At 42.4% G+C, this 20660-nt stretch overlaps 1 protein-coding gene across 4 annotated transcripts; it reads right to left on the reverse strand.

Annotated features, from left to right (window-relative positions):
* Positions 1 to 506: 506 nt before the first annotated feature.
* HAO2 (hydroxyacid oxidase 2) lies at positions 507 to 17300 on the reverse strand. Of its 4 annotated transcripts, XM_032768244.1 has the most exons (8): positions 17170 to 17300; positions 15891 to 16042; positions 15081 to 15364; positions 14568 to 14576; positions 11149 to 11358; positions 6122 to 6280; positions 3803 to 3872; positions 507 to 562 (listed from the first exon to the last, which is right to left on the reverse strand). In XM_032768244.1, exons 1-8 carry the CDS (start codon positions 17298 to 17300, stop codon positions 507 to 509), a joined length of 1071 nt encoding a protein of 356 aa, XP_032624135.1. The 4 variants fall into 4 exon arrangements, with proteins under 4 accessions (XP_032624135.1, XP_032624134.1, XP_032624133.1 ...); XM_032768243.1 differs by lacking the exon at positions 14568 to 14576; XM_032768242.1 differs by lacking the exon at positions 14568 to 14576 and having other exon boundaries at positions 11149 to 11364.
* Positions 17301 to 20660: the final 3360 nt, after the last annotated feature.

The following is a 20660-nucleotide window of genomic DNA, read 5'->3' on the forward strand; positions in this document are numbered from 1 at the left end:
GTTTGTCTGATTTGCCGGAGGGAGGGGTGAGGCAGGGGCGAGGCTGTACCCACAACACCTGCGAACATGTTTTTTGTCCTCTCAGGCACTGGGATCTCAATCCAGAATTCAATGGGCGGCTGAGGGAGACTTTGTGGGAACTATGGGATAGCTATGGGATAGTTACTCACAGTGCAATGCTCCAGAAATTGACACTAGCCTCGGTACATGGACGCACACCGCCGAATTAATGTGCTTAGTGTGGCCACATGTACTCGACTTTATACAATCTGTTTTAAATAACCAATTTCTGTAAAATCGGAATAATCCCGTAGTGTAGCCATACCCTTACAGATCCTGATAGTTTCACTTGTTTTGAGGGGGAGAATTCAACAGCTTAAAGGGACTGGGGTGCTTGTTGGGGGACAGTGGAACAGTTGGGAGTCTGTTACGGAGGACACTCAAGGGTTTGATAGTTATCAGGAGCTGCTTCCATTTGTCTGGTTAGTGGGCATTGCTTGAGCCATTTACAACCTGGAGAACTGAACCAGGTTTAGGTCGATTTCTGAGACATTGTGACAGCCTGAAATAAAATACAGGGGTAAAAATGACTACTGAGAGAAAGAATGGTCTATGGTTAAGGCACTGAGCTAAGTCTTGGGAGGTCTGGGTTATATTCTTGGCTGTGCTACAGACTTCCTGCGTGACCAGGAGCAAGCCACTTAATCTGTCTCAGTTCTCCATCTATAAAACAGGAACAATAAAACTCTTGTTTTAGCTTGTAAACTCACCAGATTTTTCTAAGTGTATGTACAGCACCTAGCAAGTTGAGGATTCTAGACACTAATGTACCATAAATAATAATTACATACCAAAAACCTACTTTATAAATAATATTAAGTTTGCAAAAATAAAACATATAAAAGTTAGGAAATGCCAGAATTAAGACTGACCGCATAATTTAAATTTTGGCCCCCTGGGGCACACGCATTATGATACAGTCTTTAATTATGTGATCACATACTATTATTTCCATAGGCAAAAATGCCTCACTCAGTGCACAGGATGGATGGAGCAGAGGCAAACACATGCAGGCAAGGAAAGAAAGGTCTCATAGTTAAGACAGTTGAATGCAGCCCAGATCTGAATTTTTATCCCTGGCTAATTGGCAACTTCCGATATAATGCTGTGCAAATGACTTAAACTAAAAATTTTGCAGGTGGCCAATCATGGTGTGTCTCTTATTTTCAGCAAGCCTAACTTGAGATCCTGGGGCATGATTTTCAAACTCCTGAGCATTCATGACTGCAACTGATGTTAATGAAAGTGGTAGATGCTCAATCTTTTTGGCAGTAAGGTTGTGTGCTCTGGTGGAATGATCACGGATTTCTAGTCTTTGCCAAAGTTTCAATGTGTTTTCCCATGTGTAAAGTGGAGGTGTTGGTATTTTCTTCTTTTACAGGGAAATTAATGTTTTTGAAACATTCCAACACTACAATGGTGAGTGCCACAGAAAAGTCCGCGAGGAAACAAATAATTATGTGTCCAGTCCGGGGTTCGGACGGTGTGCAGTAAACAAGGTCTGGGGCCACACATTGACCAGAGATCATTAAAAAAAGTATTGAGCAGCTGTCACATTCTCTCAGCACCGTCCATGCTGTGCACTGAATGAGACAAGGATCCTGTGGAAAAAATAGTACAGTCTGTGATGAGGTAGTTAAAGACTATCAGAATGCATACACACAGGGGGCCAAATTAAGGTAACACAGACATCCTTAATTCTGGCATTTCCTAACTTTCAAGAGCTTGACTTTGAAATCTCCATAATTTACTTTGAATGTAGCTTTTAGGTTGTGAATTCTTTGTTTTTTTAAAGGAAAAAGATAAAAGTAAATCATATTATATGCAATTGCAACAGCCAACACCATCAGCACTGCAATATACACTGCTGCCTCCTGAGCTAGGGTACTAGTGAACTACAGTGCATTCCAATTTAGGATTAAACTAAGTGTTGAAATATCAGAATGGATGGAAATTCCAATTTTTATTTAGCCCTGGTCAGTGGTTTTGCATGGTTTTTACCCAAACCAGGTAAAAAAGTAGTTTCAGCCCACTTTCTCACAAAACGAAGTGTGTGAACCCATATGAAGCAAAAATGAAAGAGGGTTTTCATGAACCCTAACAACTGAAACCAGCACAGTTCTAACGCTTTAATCCTGATCCCCAGTTCCCTGATCTAACCTTCTATACCCTCGTAGTACAGTGGTCTTAGAATCACAGAAATGGAGGACTGGAAGGGACCTTGAATGGTCATCCAGCCCAGTCCCCTACACTGTTGCAGGGCCAAGTAAACCTAGACCATCCCTGCCAGGTGTTTCTCCTACTTATTTTTAAAAGCTTCCAATGATGGGGACCACATACTCCCTTGGAAGCCTGTTCCAGATCTTAACTACCCTTAGAGTTAGAAAGTTTTTCCTAATATCTAACCTAAATCTGCCTTGCTGCAGATGAAGCCAACCACATCTTGTGCTACTGTCAGTGGACATGGAAAACATTGATCACCATCCTCTTTATAACAGCCATTAACATATTGGAAGACTGTTATTAAGTCCCCCCTTAGTCTTCTCTTTTCCAAACTAAATAAACCCAGGTTTTTTAACCTTTCCTCACTGGTCAGGTTTTCTAAACCTTTTACCATTTTTGTTGCTCTCCTCTGTACTCTTTCCACTTCGTCCAATCTTTTCTAAAGTGTGGTGCCCAGAAACGGACATAGGACTCCAGCTGGGACCACACCAGTGCTGAGTAGTGCAGAACAACTATCTCCTGTGTTTTACATACAAAGTCCTGTTAATACATCCCAGAATAATATTAGCCCTTTTTGCAGATACATCCCATTGGCAACTCATTCACTTACATTCAATTTGAGAACTTCTATGACCCCCAGATCTGTTTCAGCACTACGTCCACCTACATTGTTTGTGGTTGTGCATTTGATTTTTCCTTCCTAAGTGAAGTGTTTTGTACTTGTCTTTGTTGGATTTTATCTTGTTGAATTCAATTGTCCAATTTGTTATGGTCATTTTGAATTTTATACCTGTCCTCCAAATTGCTTTCGACCCTTCCTGCTTGGTGTCATCTGTACATTTTATAAGCATATTCTCCTCTCCCTTAACCAAGTCATTCATGAAAATATTGAATAGTGCTGAACACAGGACTGACCACTGTGAGATTCCATTAAATGTCTCCTCCCAGTTGGACAACAAGCCATTGATAAGTACTTGTTGCGTACATTCCTTCAACTAGTTGTGCATCCACCTTATAGTAATTTCATCTAGACCACGTTTCCCTAGTTGGTTTATGAGAATTCAGAACCGTGTCAAAAGCCTTGCTAAAATCAAGGTATATCATGCCTAGTACTTCTTCCCATCCACTAGGCCAGTAACTCTGTCAAAGAAGGAAATTAAGTTGATTTGGCATGATTTGTTCTTGACAAATACATGCTGACTATTCCTTATAACCCCTATTATCCTTCAGGTGCTTGTACCTCATAATAGGGTTAATTGGGTTGTCCAGGCTGTACCCTGCCTTACTTCCTATTTTAGTCAATGAGAATTTTTCTACCCACTCTGTTCTGATGCATTCATATAAAGCAACAAGCCTGAAATCCTGTGAATAGAATTATTTTTGTTGCCCTGAGTGGTCCTTTTTCAAACCCCCTCACTTTGATCTGATCCAGCTGTTTGCATGTGGTGCCTTTGTGCTCACTCTAAGGTGGCAATACTGCTTCTCATAAATTACTAATCAAACAGCAAAAAAATCTTACCAGCCAGGGCCATTGACAAACGAAATTCATCATGTAAAATCTGCAAAACTTCTCGAAGCCCTTCTTCACCCTATTCAAACAGAGAAAACAGTGAAGGTAAGAGGAATGCAGTCACAGAGCAACACAGCAAACATTTACTATGAAAGTCGGGACAATGCCTTAGACACTCTTTAGACACTCAGACAGATGGCTTCTTAGGTTTATGGATATTTTAGTTCACATGAAGTTAAGTTAATTTAGATATTTTCACTTTTTGTGCTGTATCTGAATGAAGAAAGAAAATTGAGCTGTTTTTCACCTCAGACATTTTCCAGATGTGTGAGGTGGTGGGGGGGGTTGGTTTTTGGAGGGTTTTTTTAGTGCGCTTTCAGATAACTTCTTCTAATGCCTTTGTTTCAAAACTTTAAATTTTGCATGCACGCAGTGCTCAATAAAGTCTTGAGCACTTTACATTTTGGAAGATATAGGTTTTTCAGATAAAAGTTATGGATTCTAAAAATAGTGCAGAAAATCACATTTCCATTTGAACATTTTGTCCACCTATATTTTCTATACTATTCTATATCACCGTAATTGAAAGGTATTAGAGAAAATTAGTTTTCTCTAATTTCAGTTTTACATTTCACAATACTTGGTGATCTCAATGTCTCTCTTTCGTTGATGGTCATTTTCATTTTCTGTCTCATACACTAGCAAAATTACATTGAGTGAGATCTTCAGAAGCACTTTAGGGAGGCGAGGCACCCAACACACATTACCCTTCATTGGGAGTTGGGTGCTTACCTCCTTCAGGCAAATCTGAAAATCCCACCTGTTACTCTTATGCATTGTCTGGGAGGGAGGTGCGGAGCTTACCAACACCATTTTCCACATCCCTTTAAGACAGTATTTACTGGCAACAGAAGCAGTGCTGCCAATTCTTGCAAGTTTATCACAAGTCTGCTATTTTTCTGAAAGTCCCAGAAGCTAGAAACACAACACTGAATCACTATCTTAGATTTCATTTAAAGGAAAAAATGTTTCCAGCCCTCATGATTGTGAAAACTTGAACCCAAAAGGTTCAAAAGCCAGAAGACAAATAAAAATAACCCAGATGTTACTAGATTTTTTTTAAAAAATCTCATGATTTAAACCATCCTTATGATTTTTGGGGTCTACTCAATGTTTTTGAATGCTTGAGTTTGATAGTATTGTTGGAGCAGCAAATACTAATAGAATAGTTGGAACAGAAATGGTAGCAGGCTTGAGCACATTAAGGAAAGATAGTGTGGTTGGTCCTGCCCAAAAGACCCTTTTAAACTTCAGCATGGTAGCAGAAAACAGTGGTTTTAGAAACAGTAGTTTTCATGACATGCTATACAATGGATGCTTTACCAAAAACTTGGATTGTTTGTTAGGTACTTTTTTAAAAATGTAAGGTGACCCTGGGTAAATTAAAAAAAAACTCTAAGCGACTTAGGAATCTAAGTCCTGTTTTCAGAAGTGACTTAAGCACTTTGTAAAATCCCACTAGGCACCATCTTTTGGTGCCAAAATACTGCACCTTTCAAAATCTAGCACTTTAACCTCAAAATGTTTCACCAGGCTAAAATGACACCAGTTTAGGCAGCTACAAATATTTGGCAAAATGAACCTAAATGTATCTAAATATGGAGCTATTAAACTTTATAGCTGAATGAGGAGACTTGTCTCTATATCACCAGTACTGCCAACCTCGGGCATTTATATATCATGAGGCAGGCCCCTCAAAATCATATGATTGCTTTAAAAGTCAAGGTTTTTTTATAAATGCATTTTGGGGTTTTTTTGTTTGTTTTTGAGTCTTTAGATTTTACATTTTCATACCTCTCTTCATAGCCATGAGGGCTATAAATATACTTTTTTAAAAAAACCCTGAAATTCTCAATAATCACAAGACTCCTCATGAAATCACAAGAGTTGGGAAAGTTAGGTCACAGAGCAAGGTAACCTACCATCTGGAGAGTTGGAATCTTTTACTCAGGGTGAATGCTGCTTATCTGCAACTTCTTCCTTTATTAGTAACTAGAGCTGGTGAAAAAATTTCCAGAGAAATGTCCATTGATAGAAAATGTCATTTTGTTTATGCAAAATATTTGGTTTTGAGTAAATGTTTTGGGTTTCCATTGAAAAAACAAAAGCCTGAAAATTTTCAGAGAAACTTTACAATGAAAATTAAAAATATTTCATTTTTGTTTAATTTTTTTACTGGAAAAAATATCCCTCCCAGCTCTGTCAGTAACCCAACGTTTGTGGTTATGAGAATGAGTGCATGTACAAACCCCACATTTCCTCATTCACCTTGTAGGTTAGACCCCATAAAGCTGGCCTTCCAAGGAAGACACATTTTGCTCCGAGTGCCAGTGCCTTTAATACATCACTTCCTGTTCGTATTCCACCGTCCAAATAAACTTCAGCTCTATCCTGCACTGCGTCTACAATTTCAATCAGAGCATCAATCTGAAAAGAAACAGATACTTCCACATAGAACTCAGCCTTTGATTCTCAGAGAAAGATGTAAGAAGAGAAGGGTGGGGGTACAAACGTGTAAGATCTGCACCTGCTTATGCCCTTTTAAACTGAAATTAAACAATGCACCTCATAATACAAAATGCTGTATATGTGTTTCTAAATTGAAGAAAAAAAGTAGTCTTCCAGTCTACTTGCCAAATAGTTTCTCCCATTTTCGAGCATCATGAACATGTTGTGATTATTTGATTTATTTGTTAGTGCTGATTAAGAAACAAAACAAACACAAAAAATGAAGTGAATAGTGGGACATTTTTGTTAATTGTTTTCCATTTCTGAAATATTTTTAATTTGCATTTTTGATCACATGGCATGAAGATTCTTCCTCAAAAAAAACAAAATATAAAAAGAAACCACTTTTGAAAATTTCTTATTTTGAAAATAGAAAATAAATGATAAAAGACAAAATATTTGTAAAAAAAAAAAAAGCTCAGGGAGAAAAAAGGGAATTTTTCAGCAAACAAAAGGTTAGGGTTTTATTTACCTCTCCACTGTGAAATCTGACCATTTATTCTCACCTATTGTTTCTATCTTTTAACCAGTTACTGATCCATGAGAGGACTCATGACTGCTTACTTTACTTAGGAGTCTCTGGTGAGGGAGCATGTCAAAGGTTGACTGAAAGTGTAACTACTCTATATTCACTGGATCAGCCTTGTCCACATGCTTGTTGACCCCTTCAAAGAATTCACAAAAGCCATGTTGACTCTTCCCCAACATATCATGCTTATCTATCTGTCTTATAATTCTGTTCTTCGCTATAGTTTCAACAAATCTGCCTGTGCTGAAGTTAAGCTTACTGGCCTGTAATTGCTAGGATCACCTCTGGAGACTTTTTAAAAGATCGGCATTACATTAGATCTCCTCCAGTCATCTGGTACAGAAGCTGATTTAAGTGCTAGGTTGCATACCAGAGTTAGTAGTTCTACAATTTTTTATTTCAGTTCCTTCAGAACTCTTGGGTGAATACCATCTGGTGCTGATGACTTATTACTTTTTAATCTGTCAATATTGCTCCAAAATCTCTTCTATTAACTTCTCACAGTCAGAGACAGTTCCTCAGATTTGTCACCTAAAAAGAATGGTTTGGATATGAGAATCTCCCCCATATCCTCTGCTCTGCAGTGAAGATTGATGCAAAGAATTCAATTAGCTTCTCTGCAACAGCCTTGTCTATCTTGAGTGCTCCTTTAGCACCTCCATTATCCAGTGGCTCCACTGATTGTTTAACAGGCTTCCCGCTTCTGATGTACTTAAAATGTTGTTGCTTTTAGTTTTCGTGTCTTTTGCAAAGTGCTCTTCAAATTCTTTTTTGGTCTCCCTAATTGTATTTTTACACTTGACTTGCCAGAGTTTATGTTCCTTTCTATTTTCCTCAGAAGGATTTGACTTCCAATTCTTAAAGGATGTCCTATTCTCGCTAGCCTCCTCTTTTACTCTGTTGTTTAACCATGGTGGCATTTTCTTGGTCCTTTTCCAGTTTACATACAGTATACATATAGTGTGAGCCTCTATTTTGTTGTTTTTAAAAAGCATCCATGCAGCTTGCAGGCATTTCTCACTTGTGACTGTTTCTTTTAATTTCCATTTAACTAACTTCCTCTTTTTTTGTAGTTCCCCTTTTTGAAGTTAAATGCTACTGGGGTGGGGGTTTTTTGGTATTTTCTCCCTATAAAGATGTTAAATTTAATTACATTATGGTTGCTATTACCAGTGGTTCAGCTATATTCACATCTTGGATCAGATCCTATGCACCACTGAGGAATAAATCAAGAATTGCCTCTCCCCTTATGGGTTCCAGGACTAGCTGTTCCAAGAAGTAGTTATTAACTGCGTAGTAGGATGGTCTCCTTGCTCTGGACCCGAGGGGCTTAAAACAGCTCAAGAGGGGGCTGTGGCTGGGGCACGCAGCTCCCAGGCTGATTGGGGAAGTAGGCACAGCTGGGAGCCACGCCCCAAACAGAGCACAGCCATCCCTTATAAAAAGGCTTTGAGCCAGAAGCTGAGACAGATGCTGTCTCTCTGTCTTTGGAGGGAGATGAGCCTGGTTGCTGCGGAGTAAGCCTGGATACCTGAGCTGGAGCAGGGCTGAGGGAAGGCCCAGGGAGTTGGGAGCTCTGGCCTGGTGGAAGGCTGAATAGGTAGTGGGGTTGCAGGGGGAAGCCCAAAGGGATAGGCAGAGGCAGCTGGTCCAAATCCTCCTTGCTAGTGGTGAGTGGCATTTACACTGCAGTCTGCCCCAGTGAATGGGGGCCAGATGGGGACTGGCAGTAGCCAAGACTGAGGCAAGGTGGGGATAGGGAGGTGGAGGTTCCCTGGGCAGGGGAGACCCACTGAAACTGTGGGGTTAGGGCCAGGAAGCAGCACCCCAAGGGAAAGGGGCACTGGGGTTTGAGGGGGATATGAGAGCCCAACAAGGTGAGATGGCTTTCAGAGGGTGCTCCAAGGCTGTGAAAGAGCTAATTCCCAGGGGATGCTGCTGGGTGAGTCTGTGCCCAGTTACAAACTGTATCTAGAAACTTTATCTCTGCATCCTTTTCTGAGGTGACATGTACCCAGTCAACAGGGGGATAGTTGAAATTCTCCATTATTATTAGGTTTTCTGTTTATGTAGCCTCTCTAATCTTACTGAGTATTTCACAATCACCATACTGGTTGGATGGTTGGTAGTATATTCATACTGCTATACTCATTGTTCAAGCATGGAATTTCTATTCATAGAAATTCTGGATGGACTGAAGGAGGGAGGGCCAATAAGAAGAGATTGAAGAAGTTTGGGCAAAAATTGATGACAGGCATTTTTTCCCCCAATCACCTTGACTACTGTCTCAACCTTATCTTTAGAAGGCTCTGGTCTTTTGATCTGTTTCCCTTCTCTATTCTCCTTCTATATTGTAATTATAATAGTTAGTTACATTTCCTAGAGTAATCTTTTCAGTTGCTTGTAATTTTGTCAAAGTTTGAGCCTGAAGTTTTCTAAGTTTGATATCTGCTGGTTAATTGAGGCAGCAGAAGGCATGACAAACCCTGCACTAATGGCTAGAGCCAAAGCAGTGGTTGGAAGTCTAGTAGAACAGAGGTTCTCTTATGTTTGTGTTTTTTTTGTCTGTATGCCCTTTGGTGTTTCATGCTTTATGGGTTCCCTCTTGGAACAGAGGGGCCCCAGATGATGCTGAATTCAGAAGAGTCCCCACATGACCAGCAAGCTCCAGGACCCTTCCCCTGAAGAGGGGGCTCAGTTGCTATAGCAGAGTGGCAGAGTCCTGTGGTGAAGGAGTGCATGGAGCCCATTGGTTTGACTCTGGGTGAAGGGTCCTTAGTGTGGGAACAGCTTCTCAGCTCCACAGTGTGTTGGGGAAGCTAGGGCTGCTGGACAAGGGGCGTCCATCATCTGGCCCTTCAAAGGGCGGCTGGAGCCAGGTTCTGGACAGCTCCCTTCCTAGCTCCCATCTCCCTGGCAGAGCACCCAGCCTTGGGTTGGCAGCAGAATTTCCCTGCCTCCCCAGCAGTGCTATCACCTCCTTCCCTTCTTTCTACCCAGACCCTGCTCTCTGTCCACAGCAACTCCCCCTGTCTGGCCTGTCCCAGCAGAGTCCCCAGACTCAGGGCTGGCTCCAGGCACTAGCATAGGAAGCAGGTGCTTGGGGTGGCACATCCAGGTCTTTGGTGGGAATTCAGCAGTGTGTCCCTCATTCCCTGCCGCCGCTCATCTCTATTTTTGGGGGGGGGTTTGGTCTGCTCGGGGTGGCAAAAAAGCTGGAGCTGGCCCTGCCCAGACCCCAGGTCCCCTATCAGAACCGTCTTCTCACCAATTCCCCCACCTCCTATATTCAGTCTCTGCAGCAAACAGCCTCAAAGCTGAGGGTGCTCAGGCTGCCCCAGAAGAGGTTAAGTGGGTTCTCAGCCAGGCAGATACTATCTGGTGAGATCTCCCAACCAGCTCATGGCAGTGGGGGCAGCCTAATGTCTGCAGGCACCAGGATAGCAGCACAGCACTGGACATGCTGGGTAAAGGGAACGAGGGAGCCTGGAGTGCAGGGATCCTGGGACTAGCCTCATCTCTTCTCTCTCTCCCACCCCACCCCCAGCACGTTCAGCCCTCTGAAAATCTTGTTATGTGTCTCCAGGGCGGTGTGCCCCACACTTTGAAAATCATGAAAGTACAGGCATGGGCAGAAAGATTTAAGGTGGTAGTGAAAACCTTATCACATATATTCTCCATGCATAAAATTTTCTACCTTGTCATTGCATCAAAGTAATGTTTCCATGGAATTCCTTGGATTATTGTTTGTATTTTATAAAGCAAATGAGAGAAGTCAGTAAAAATAGTAAAGTGAATAGGTCACAATAAAACATAGACGTGACAATATGCAAAAATAACATTGATAAAAGAAACCGAAAAAAGATCGGAAGAAACATGGGTGTATGCAAACATTCAAACCCCTAGTGATTAATTTGTAGAGATGGATAGCAGGGAGATTTCTGCCAAATAAATTCTTTACTCTGGGGCTTAAGGGACTATAAATTTCCATTCCATTAATATCTAATGCTGCAAATATTTGCAGGCAGTTCCCACTAAATTCAATGGGTTTGTGTCTCGGCAGAATTAGGTGTTGAGACTGTATTGTACCCTCATCTATATATTTTCTACTCTTCACTTCATCCTTGCTACAGTACACACAAGCGCGCAAATGCATGTGCAGGTATACCACAGCTATGTATATGAATGTCAGCACACAGTTACCTATGTCAGGACACATGTGCATGCCTATGACAACAGATTGCGGTTTTCCACTTACAGTGGCGGGTCCTCCATCCAGCTGCCTTCCACCATGGTTGGATACAATAATTCCCTGAACTCCATGTCTCACTGCCAGATCTGCATCTTCCTTAGTCAAAATTCCTTTGACAATGATAGGCAAGCGAGTCAGGCTCTGCAGCCAATAGATGTCATTCCAGTTTACAGAAGGGTCTATGGAGTTAGGCGGGAGGCCATATTCAGTACAACTCTCTTCCTGCAGCCATGGAGTAGAAGGAAATGTCATTACATGTATAGAATATAATATAATATCTCTCAAACTCTCTCTACCGCAGAAGACATTAATAGACTTCATAGCAGTTCCATCAATTGGCTTTGTAAAGGGTGTGTCCCTGCAGGACGACAATTATTATGGGGAATGGATATGGAAAGAAGAGTCTCCAAGGGATGTAAGCTGAGATGTCAAAGCTGAGGTATTGGAGGGCAGGAGTGCAAATGAGGACATTGCAGAGCAGAAACAGGGGGGGATATGTCCTTGATACAGCAGTTGTCAAAATATCTTTTTCTGCAAACAAGGCTATTGGGCTTCTTTAGCTAGCAGCGTAAACTGTCTGGTGTGATGGAGGCCAAGGCAGGTCTCCTTTCCATTCACTGTATTTCAAAACAAGATGAGAAAGCAGCAGATACAAAAGGGAAGGCTACCCATAGCCATACAGCTCTGATGGTTGCAACCTGCCTATTTGCTACATATTAGCCATCCTGCCATTAACCTTAAAGGTACTGTCAGTTACACTGGTTTAGACGGAGAGTAAGTGCACGGACTATAATGCATACTCAGGAATTACGCTGTGCTGAAATAATTGGGCCCCAAATCAGGCCCAGATCCACAGATCATTTCTCACTCATTCTGTTCCTTGTCTCATTCAGTGTGTGCCACCCAGACCCATAGAGAGTAGCTAGTAAAAGAAGACTGTATCACAGTACATTCAAATAAGCAACCATCACTTTTGTGTTTCCTGATTTGTGTGTGCTTTTAGTGCCATTTTCTTGAGGGAATTACTAGTTTATTTAAAAGAAAACAATGGGCGGGGCGGAGCAGGGGGGAATTGGATGTGGCTAACCCACCATAGATTGCTCTGTCCCATTCAAGATGCACACTGAAGGAGGCAAGGACTCCTGCAGAATTGTGCCTCATTCAGTGCTCATATTGTGCTTTGAATGGGGCACTCCTTTAAATACCTGGTTTAACATAAGAATGTCCATACTGTATCAGACCAAAGGTCTATCTAGTCCAGTATCCTGTCTTCCAACAGTGGCCTATGGCAGGTGCCCCAGAAGGAACGAACAGAACAGGTAATCATCAAGTGATCCATCCCCTGTCACCCATTCTCAGCTTCTGGCAAAAAGAGGCTAGAGACACTATCCCTGCCCATTCTGGCTAATAGCTATTGATGGACCCATCCTCCATGAATTTACCTAGTTCTTATTTGAACCATGATATAGTCTTGGCCTTCACAACGTCCTCTGGCAAGGAGTTCCACAGGCTGACTGTGTGTTGTGTGAAAAAATACTTCCTTTCGTTTGTTTTAAATCTGCTGCCTATTAATTTCATTTGGTGACCCCTAGTTCTTGTGTTATGATAAGGAGTAAATAACACTTCCTTATTTACTTTCTCTACACCAGTCGTGATTTTATAGATCTCTATCATATCCCCCACTTAGTCATCTTTTTTCCAAGCTGAAAAGTCCCAGTCTTGTTAATCTCTCCTCATATGGCAGATGCTCCATACCCCTAATCATTTTTGTTGCCCTTTTCTGAACCTTTTCCAGTTCCAATATATCTTCTTTGAAATGCGGTGACCACATCTGCACACCTTATTCAAGATATGGGCGTACCATGGATTTATATAGCGGCAATATGATATTTTCTGTTTTATTATCTATCCCTTCTTAATGATTCCCAAAATTCTGTTCACTTTTTTGACTGCCACTGCAAATTGAGTGGATGTTTTCAGAGAACTATCCACAATGAGTCCAAGATCTTTCTTGAGTGATAACAGATAATTTAGACACCATCATTTTATATATATAGTTGGGATTATGTTTTCCAAGGTGCATTACTTTGCATTTATCAACACTGAATTTCATCTGCCATTTTGTTGTCCAATCTCCCAGTTTTGAGAGATACTTTTGTAGCTCTTTGCAGTCTGCCTGGGACTTAACTATCTTGAGTAGTTTTGTATCATCTGCAGATTTTGCCATTTCACTGTTTACCCCTTTTTCCAGATCATTTATGAATATGTTGAATAGGACTGGGCCCAGTACAGACCCTTGGGGGACACCACTATTTACATCTCTCCATTCTGAAAACTGACCATTTATTCCTACCCTTTGTTTCCTGTCTTTTAGCCAGTTGCCAATCCATGACTTCCCTCGTATCCCGTGACTGCTTGCTCATGCAGAGCCTGAAAAAGTGAATGGAATTAAGCCAAGTTACTTAGAAGCATAGGTGCCGACTCTGAAGGTGCTCCGGCACTGGAGCACTCACTGGGGAAAAAAATAGTGGGTGCTCAGCAGCCAATAACCTGGCCTGGTGTTTCGAAATGTTTTAGTAAAATCTCCCCACACACAATTGTGTTAGAGCTGCACATGCAGATCTGCCACTAGAAACCAGGGGGAGCACTATTAAAAGATTCTTGTGTGCGTACAGCAGGGCTGGTTCCAGACACCAGCATTCCAAGTAGGTGCTTGGGGCGGCAATCTACAAGGGGCAGCAGTCTGTGTGTTTTTGACCCCAGGCAGCACTCTGAATTGCTGCTGCGGACGGCGGGGACAGTCCGTGTGCTGTTAGGGTGGCATATGCGTTTCTGTGGCAGCAGCAGCTTCTATGTTCAGCTGTCCACAGCGGCGCAGCTTCTGTCTTCTAGCTGAAGACAGAAGGTGCTGCCAAATTGCTGCTGCCACGGAAATGTACATGCCATCCTAACGGCACACAGACTGCCTCCATAGTCTGCGGTGGCAATTCGGCGCGCTGCTTGGGGCGGCGAAAAGAGTAGAGCTGGCCCTGGCGTACAGAGTATGATTATAAACATTTGGTCAAATCAAAACAGATTTTCATCCAACCATTTGAAAGGAAAATGTGTGACCAGGGGACTATATGCCTATCAGTTGTCAATTCTTTCCTGCAAAGGCACTTGAGCTGTTGAACAATGTGACTTCAGGGGCATTACACGGATTTAGAGCTCACCTCCCATTCAGTTGTGACTGCTGTAACCATCAGTGGAACTCTGAGAGTGAGACCAGGCTTTAGAGCAACCCAAGCTCCATCAGAATTTAGAGCAGGCACAGATGAATGAAAGGCAGTGAGCACTGGCTGGCACAGCTGAGATCTTAGGGCTTGTCTATACACAAAAATTGTACCACTTTAACTATACTGGTACAGTTAAAGCAGTAATACCACCCCCATCCCCTCCCCACCCCACACACAGCATAGCCACCAGAATAGGTGCAGTTATATTGGTATAAAGATGCATCTACCAATATAGCTATTCCCATATGGAAAGCAAAATAACTATACTGGTATGAGTCACCATTATGCTGGTATAACTGCATCCACACTAGTAACAACATCACATCCCCTCACTGAAGTAGTTATAATCTTTGAAGTGTAGACCAGGCCTGAGTTTGACAAATAACATGTATCCAAAAAGGCTAGGAACTACTTTTGTAGTCCAGTGGCAGAAGCCATGTGGGTGGGTGGGGGAAGGGAGACGTGTGGTCACATGACCCCACCCTGATATGCTGCTTGGCTTGTACTGAGCATGCTCAGTAACACTGCTTAAGCCAGCTGCCTTCACTCGGCCTCCTCCACCACTATCGGCAGGCAGGGGTTGTCGCTGGCCAGCGAGGCTCCCATCTGTCCGTGCGCGCTTTCTCTCTCTTACACACACACACACAAAATTATTCCCCAAACCTCAAAGACTCCTTCAAAGTTCTTCACTGTCATGTGTGGTGGGAGCTGGAAGCTGTTGCGGATGTCATCTCGTCTTTTCCCAGGGTAGGGAAGATCAGCAGTGAGCACCAGGCCTTGAAAACCCGCGGCCTCTACACGTCGGACCAGCCCCTCCGAGAGTGCCCTGTTGCGGTGAATGTACAGCTGGAACCATCGGAAGCCATTGGGTGCGGCTGCAGCAATCTCCTCCACAGTGCAGGTGGAGTATGTGCTGGTGATGTAACAGGTTTTCATGGCTTCAGCAGCTGCAGGAGATATTTACAAAAGCCTCAGTACGAGGTGTTGACGCTTCCTCACCAATTCTGCCTGGGTACAATGGTAATGCCCAGCTAAGAACTCCCAGTACAAGATCTTTCATCCATATTTTATAAAGTGTGTATGGACTGTACGGCTGAATGCTGTATGTTACCCCACCTCAGATCCTGGGGCCAGTTTGGTCCCTGGCACAAGGAGGAATAGCTTCAGGTCTTCTCTAAGTTACAGCAGCCCCCAAGAGACTGTTCTGGTAGCTGGGGACAACTACAGTGCTGCAGTAGTGTGACCATATGTGGTTTTCCCACTGCTTTGTGTCTCCAGAACATCGCAAGGGAGAGAGGAGTAGGAGGTCAGGAAAAGACTATGGCTCTAAAACATGGCACTTCAGTATCATTCTTATGGATTGGATTTTCAGGGGGTCGCCCACACTTTAAAATGCCATCAGAATTGCTCGAGGTTTCCCACAGGCTTTTAATGTGGCCTCTGTTGTTTTACAGGAACGAAATAACAGGGTACCTCTTGCTGTACTCTTCTCTCCATCAGGCCAAGCCAGCCGGTGGAACCCAGTGGGAGCAATCCCTACAGGGAAGCTGATTTCAGTACCTAGAAGCATAGTCCTAGTGTCTATCACAGACATACCCCGCAATATACGTGGCCGGAAGTGGATTCTGCAGGAAGACAAAGAGGAAATGCCAGTGGAAAGAATCTTACTTTGAACCAAGACTGTAGTTTTGTTAACTAGAAAGTGTATTTTTACTTTTGTTTGTTTGTTTAACTCTTTCTAACTCTCTTTTTTTTCAATTTGGTATCACTTAAAATCTATATCCTTTGGTCAATACATTTGTTTTACTTTTAATGTAAACCATCCCAGTGCTGTGTGTGCATTGAAGTGATTAACTCCAGTTAAAGTGCATTTTGTCTCTTTAGAGGAACAAAAAAACCTTATTCCTCTGAATGGTCCAGGAAACGGGTGGACATTGCAGAGCACATTGGTTTCAGGAAAATTTGGGATGGGGTGGATGCTGGGGTCATATTGCCAGGCGCAACCAAAGCTGGTGGAAACCAGGGAGTGACTGTGTTGCTGCAGAAGGCAAACTGCTGCTGTATCAGGGTTGCACAGCAAACAGACAGAGGGCATGTTCGTTGCTAACTGTGAGCATCCCCAGCAGAGAGCTTCAGCAACAGAGCATTTAAAGCACTTGGAGTTGCAGGGAAAGTGGTGATACCACCCCTTAGTGGTCTGAATAACATCCTAGAACATGAAAACCACCTACTCAAATGCTTCTTGCTCCATGGCATTTGCCTTCCCTGTATCCCATACACATCTGCACTTTTGCTACTTGCTGTCAGATTCCACCTCTCTTCACTTACATCAAAAACCTTCAGGTTGCTCTAGCCATATCATCAGCCTGAACACTGCCCAGTCTCACTATCCATGCAATTTTCCCTCAAGTCTCAGACCTCTGTGCTACATACTTTCCAACACCATACTCCCAATGCCCCACATTCCCTATGGCCTCTCCCACCCTTTACCCTCTCACCTACACAATATGCCACTTGCTTCCACTCCCTTGCTCCCCATTCCCACCCTCAGTGTCCCCTGAGCTCCATGCTACCTACCTTCATCTGCTGGGCAACACCAGAGGCTACAGTGTAAGTAACTCAGGTGCATTTTGCTCTGGGTCATTTATACAGGGGATACGTGTTGAGAGTATTAGACACCTGAGAACGTCAAGAACTTACATCCCAACATAGCCTAAAAGATTTTGTCCCACAAAAGAAGAGTTCTCTTTACCTTCTATATGCCAGGAGGTTGCCATCTCGGGTGCAACACTCATCAGCTCCAGCTGCGAAAAAGTCCCAAGTGGTCTTGGGCAGATGCTTCTTAGCATAAGCTTCAAAGTCTGACAAACATACCATGGGCATTTCAGAAAATGGTTATAGGCACCTGAGAAGAGAGGAATAACATGTCAAGCATACAGTAGATATCAGGTCCCTGAGCATTCCCTTTGTCAGCAGTCTCTCTTTTATCCACTTCAATTTAATTTACTGCTGGTCTTGGATTGACAGCTCTACAATCCTCTGTCTGCAGAAGAATTCCAGCTCCAGCTTCTTCACAGTGACCAACCAGTGTGCCTCATCTCTGCCATGATGGAGCGACCTCCAGGAATGAGAAGGGGGCTTATCCCTAATCTATCTATTGAGAATGCCTTAGAGTATAAAGATGAGGATAGCTTTCAAGATCTGAAATGGTCTTGGATGCCACTATATCATTTTGAATAGGCCATGATTTGCCAAACAAATTTCAGCCACCCACACTGCTTCCTGCAGCAGTCCAGGGATTTTTTTTACTTTATTTTTTTGTGGTCTCCAACCAAAGTACTGACAAGACTTCTTCCTGTGTAGTAGGATCACTGCATAAGGTGGAATATTCATCCTTTCAGAAATTGAAGCATAAAGAGAAAAATTTTGTACTCTGTGAAATGCCATTGAAGTCTGTGAGGTTGTAAGGTATAACTACTGGCTGAATTTGGCCTGTGATATGTACTATGTGTTATATATTGTGTACCATAGTCCACTTGCAGATACTGTGTATGCTACGCCTGTCGTATTGTTTTTTACTGCACATTGCTGTATAGTGCATATCTGCAGCTCTAGCTGTTGGTCACACAACTATTTCCTCCCAGTGGAATGATAATAAGAGGTGCAGGTAGCGCTGCCAGTAGTTAAGGTTGCCTGACACTTCCTTCATAAGAACTTGTTTTCAGTTGCTTTTAACTTTGTCAGACTTTAGTCGTTTGGACTGAAATTTCCATACTAAGTGTCTGCCTCCAGCTGAGTTTTTATTTGTTTTTTGTTGTTTTAAATTTCAGCAAACGAGGTTCAGTCATTTCTGAGAAAAAGCTTAGGGAAAATATGTTGTTTTGCTCATGAATAACTGTTTCATTGAGAAGTTCTAGTCCTTTGGTCCAGGGACTTGGAATTTGCCTTGGTGTAAGGTACACATCCTTTGTCTTCACTGTGAATATCCACCTAAACTTGGCCAACTTGTGAGACCTGAAAATTTCAGTTTGCACATCTTGGTAGAGACAGAGTTTGGCAGCTAAATTTTCTGAGGATTTTGTTTTCACTGAGCATTCTCCAGCCTAGACCTGAAGGACTTTCCCTGAAATTGTGTCTCATTGCCACCAGAGGCAGCTGAGGCAGCAGACACAGGAACTGAGAGCTGGGAGACTGATCCACCACAGACTCCTCAGCAGGGAAGAGGAGGCACTTGCTAGCTGTAATGTAGAGAAGTGAGGGGCTGGGATGATGGTGAAGGGGAGACTGGAATGAAGACCCAGACGATGGATGGGTGGGGGCAAGGCTATGGATAGGGATGAGGAGATGGAGGATGGATAACTGGGGCTGGTCCTAGGATGGCTGGAGGCATTAGTGGGCAGAAAGGGTCTGGTTTTCAGGGAACTGGGTCAGACATCTCTAATCACTAGAGAACACACCCCTCAGAACCTGGAATGGAACCCAGAATCCCTGGGCCTCATCATTCCTTTGCTGTCAGCAAATATCTGAGTAACCCAAAATGTATGCTTCATCCCCCTCCTCCTAGTAGCTGGCCCACACAGAGAATGCCAACCTACTACTGCTACCAGTTATTCTTTTAATTTAAGTGGTAGAGGGCTGTGCTGTGAATTTAAGATTTTGAAACCTGAAGATGACCCATGTGAGAATCAATATGTTTCAACATGATAGAATTTCTGGGGTTTTTTTCAGTTTGCTTTTTTAAAAAACCTAAGAAATTACTTAGAAAAAATATATTAAAATCCCATTAAGTTTGCAAAGTCAATCACTCAAAAGTTAGGAAATGCCACAGTTAAAGTTGCCTGTGCCACCATAATTTGGCTCCTTTGTGTGTATGCATTATGATATACTCTTTAATTACATGATCAAATACTAGTTTTTTTCCCCATAGAATTTCTGACTCATTTAGTGAACAGGATGGACCATGCTCAGAGAATGAATCAGAGCTGTGTAAAGAAGAGTGCTGTTTTCTGTAAAACCCCTCCCTCGTTGCAGAATCTGGAAGGTGTGAGTGAATGAAGCAGGAGATTACAGAAAGAGAAAGGACTGTCTTATGGTTAAGGCAGTTGAATGCTGCTTTGGAGAATTAGATTCTATCCCTGCCTGTGCCACAGAGTTTCTGTGGGATCCAACCAAAGCAAAATTTTTACAGTTGGACGCTAATTGAGTGTTCTTCATTTTCTGGATGCTTACATTGAAACAGAAGGGGTCTGATTTGCAGAAGAGCTAAGCACTCAGAGCTGCAACTGAAATCAGTGAGAGTATAGTCTGAACAGCGCTATAATATGGTAAGTTCTAGGGAAAATCAGGCCATAAGCATCACAAATTGACGCCCAAAATAAGTGGATACTTTTGACACTAATATCTCTGTACCTCAGTTCCCCATCTGTAAAATGGTAATAACAATATTAGAGATGTTCTGAAGATCAATTGGTTAATGTTTGTGAAGCCCTGATATTATAGTGATGAGCACTGTGGAAAAGTCCCTGTGGAAATAATAATTCTGTATTAACAGCAATGTGTCACTGGTGTTCATTAAATAATGCATAGGCCCACACAGTCAACGATGAAGATAAAATTAATTTAATGAATAGCTGCTCATTAAGTGAGCACTGTCCAATGTGTTCACTCAATGAGGCAGTGGAAAAAATAGTATGTGATCATATAATTAAAGACTGTATCATAACGCATACACACAGGAGGCTGAATTAAGATGGCACAGGCCACCTTAATTCTGGCATTTCCTAACTTTTGAGTGCTTGACCTTGCAGCCTTAATGTTCTTTCAACATAGATTTTTTTAAATGTAATCATATATCTATAATACTTCACAAGCAATTCAAATCACGTTCTTTGATGTCGGCCACAGTGTTAAGTGCACTGGGCCTAATTCTGTCTTCTTTATACCTGTACAATCCCATGGATGCCACTTGGGAATTAAAGGATCACAAATGAGGGCAGAATTTGTTCCTTGATCTTTTTTATATAGCTAAAACCAGAACATAATCTAACCTTAGCTACTGCTTTACCAGGTTGTGATTATCCAGGTTAATGATTACTTAACTTGGTCTCAAGCAAACCCTGCAAATTATCTTCTGCCCCAATGTTACAAAAAAGCATTACTGATGTGGCCAGAAAGCAGAATGAAGCCTACGTTTTATGATCTCTCTGTCTGCCTCTGTCTTCATGCTGTCTTCTCCAAGGTTAA

The sequence above is a fragment of the Chelonoidis abingdonii genome, chromosome 1, assembly GCF_003597395.2.
Source record: "Chelonoidis abingdonii isolate Lonesome George chromosome 1, CheloAbing_2.0, whole genome shotgun sequence".
Classification (NCBI taxonomy): domain Eukaryota; kingdom Metazoa; phylum Chordata; order Testudines; family Testudinidae; genus Chelonoidis; species Chelonoidis abingdonii.

Coding starts and splice junctions, on each gene's coding strand:
- HAO2 (XM_032768244.1), bottom strand. CDS start 17,300: ATGCCCATGGTATGTTTGTCAGACTTTGAAGCTTATGCTAAGAAGCAT. Junction 16,043..17,169: donor AACCTCCTGGCATATAGAAG/GTAAAGAGAACT, acceptor GTCTTCCTGCAG/AATCCACTTCCGGCCACGTA. Junction 563..3,802: donor TTTGTCAATGGCCCTGGCTG/GTAAGATTTTTT, acceptor ATTTTATTTCAG/GCTGTCACAATGTCTCAGAA.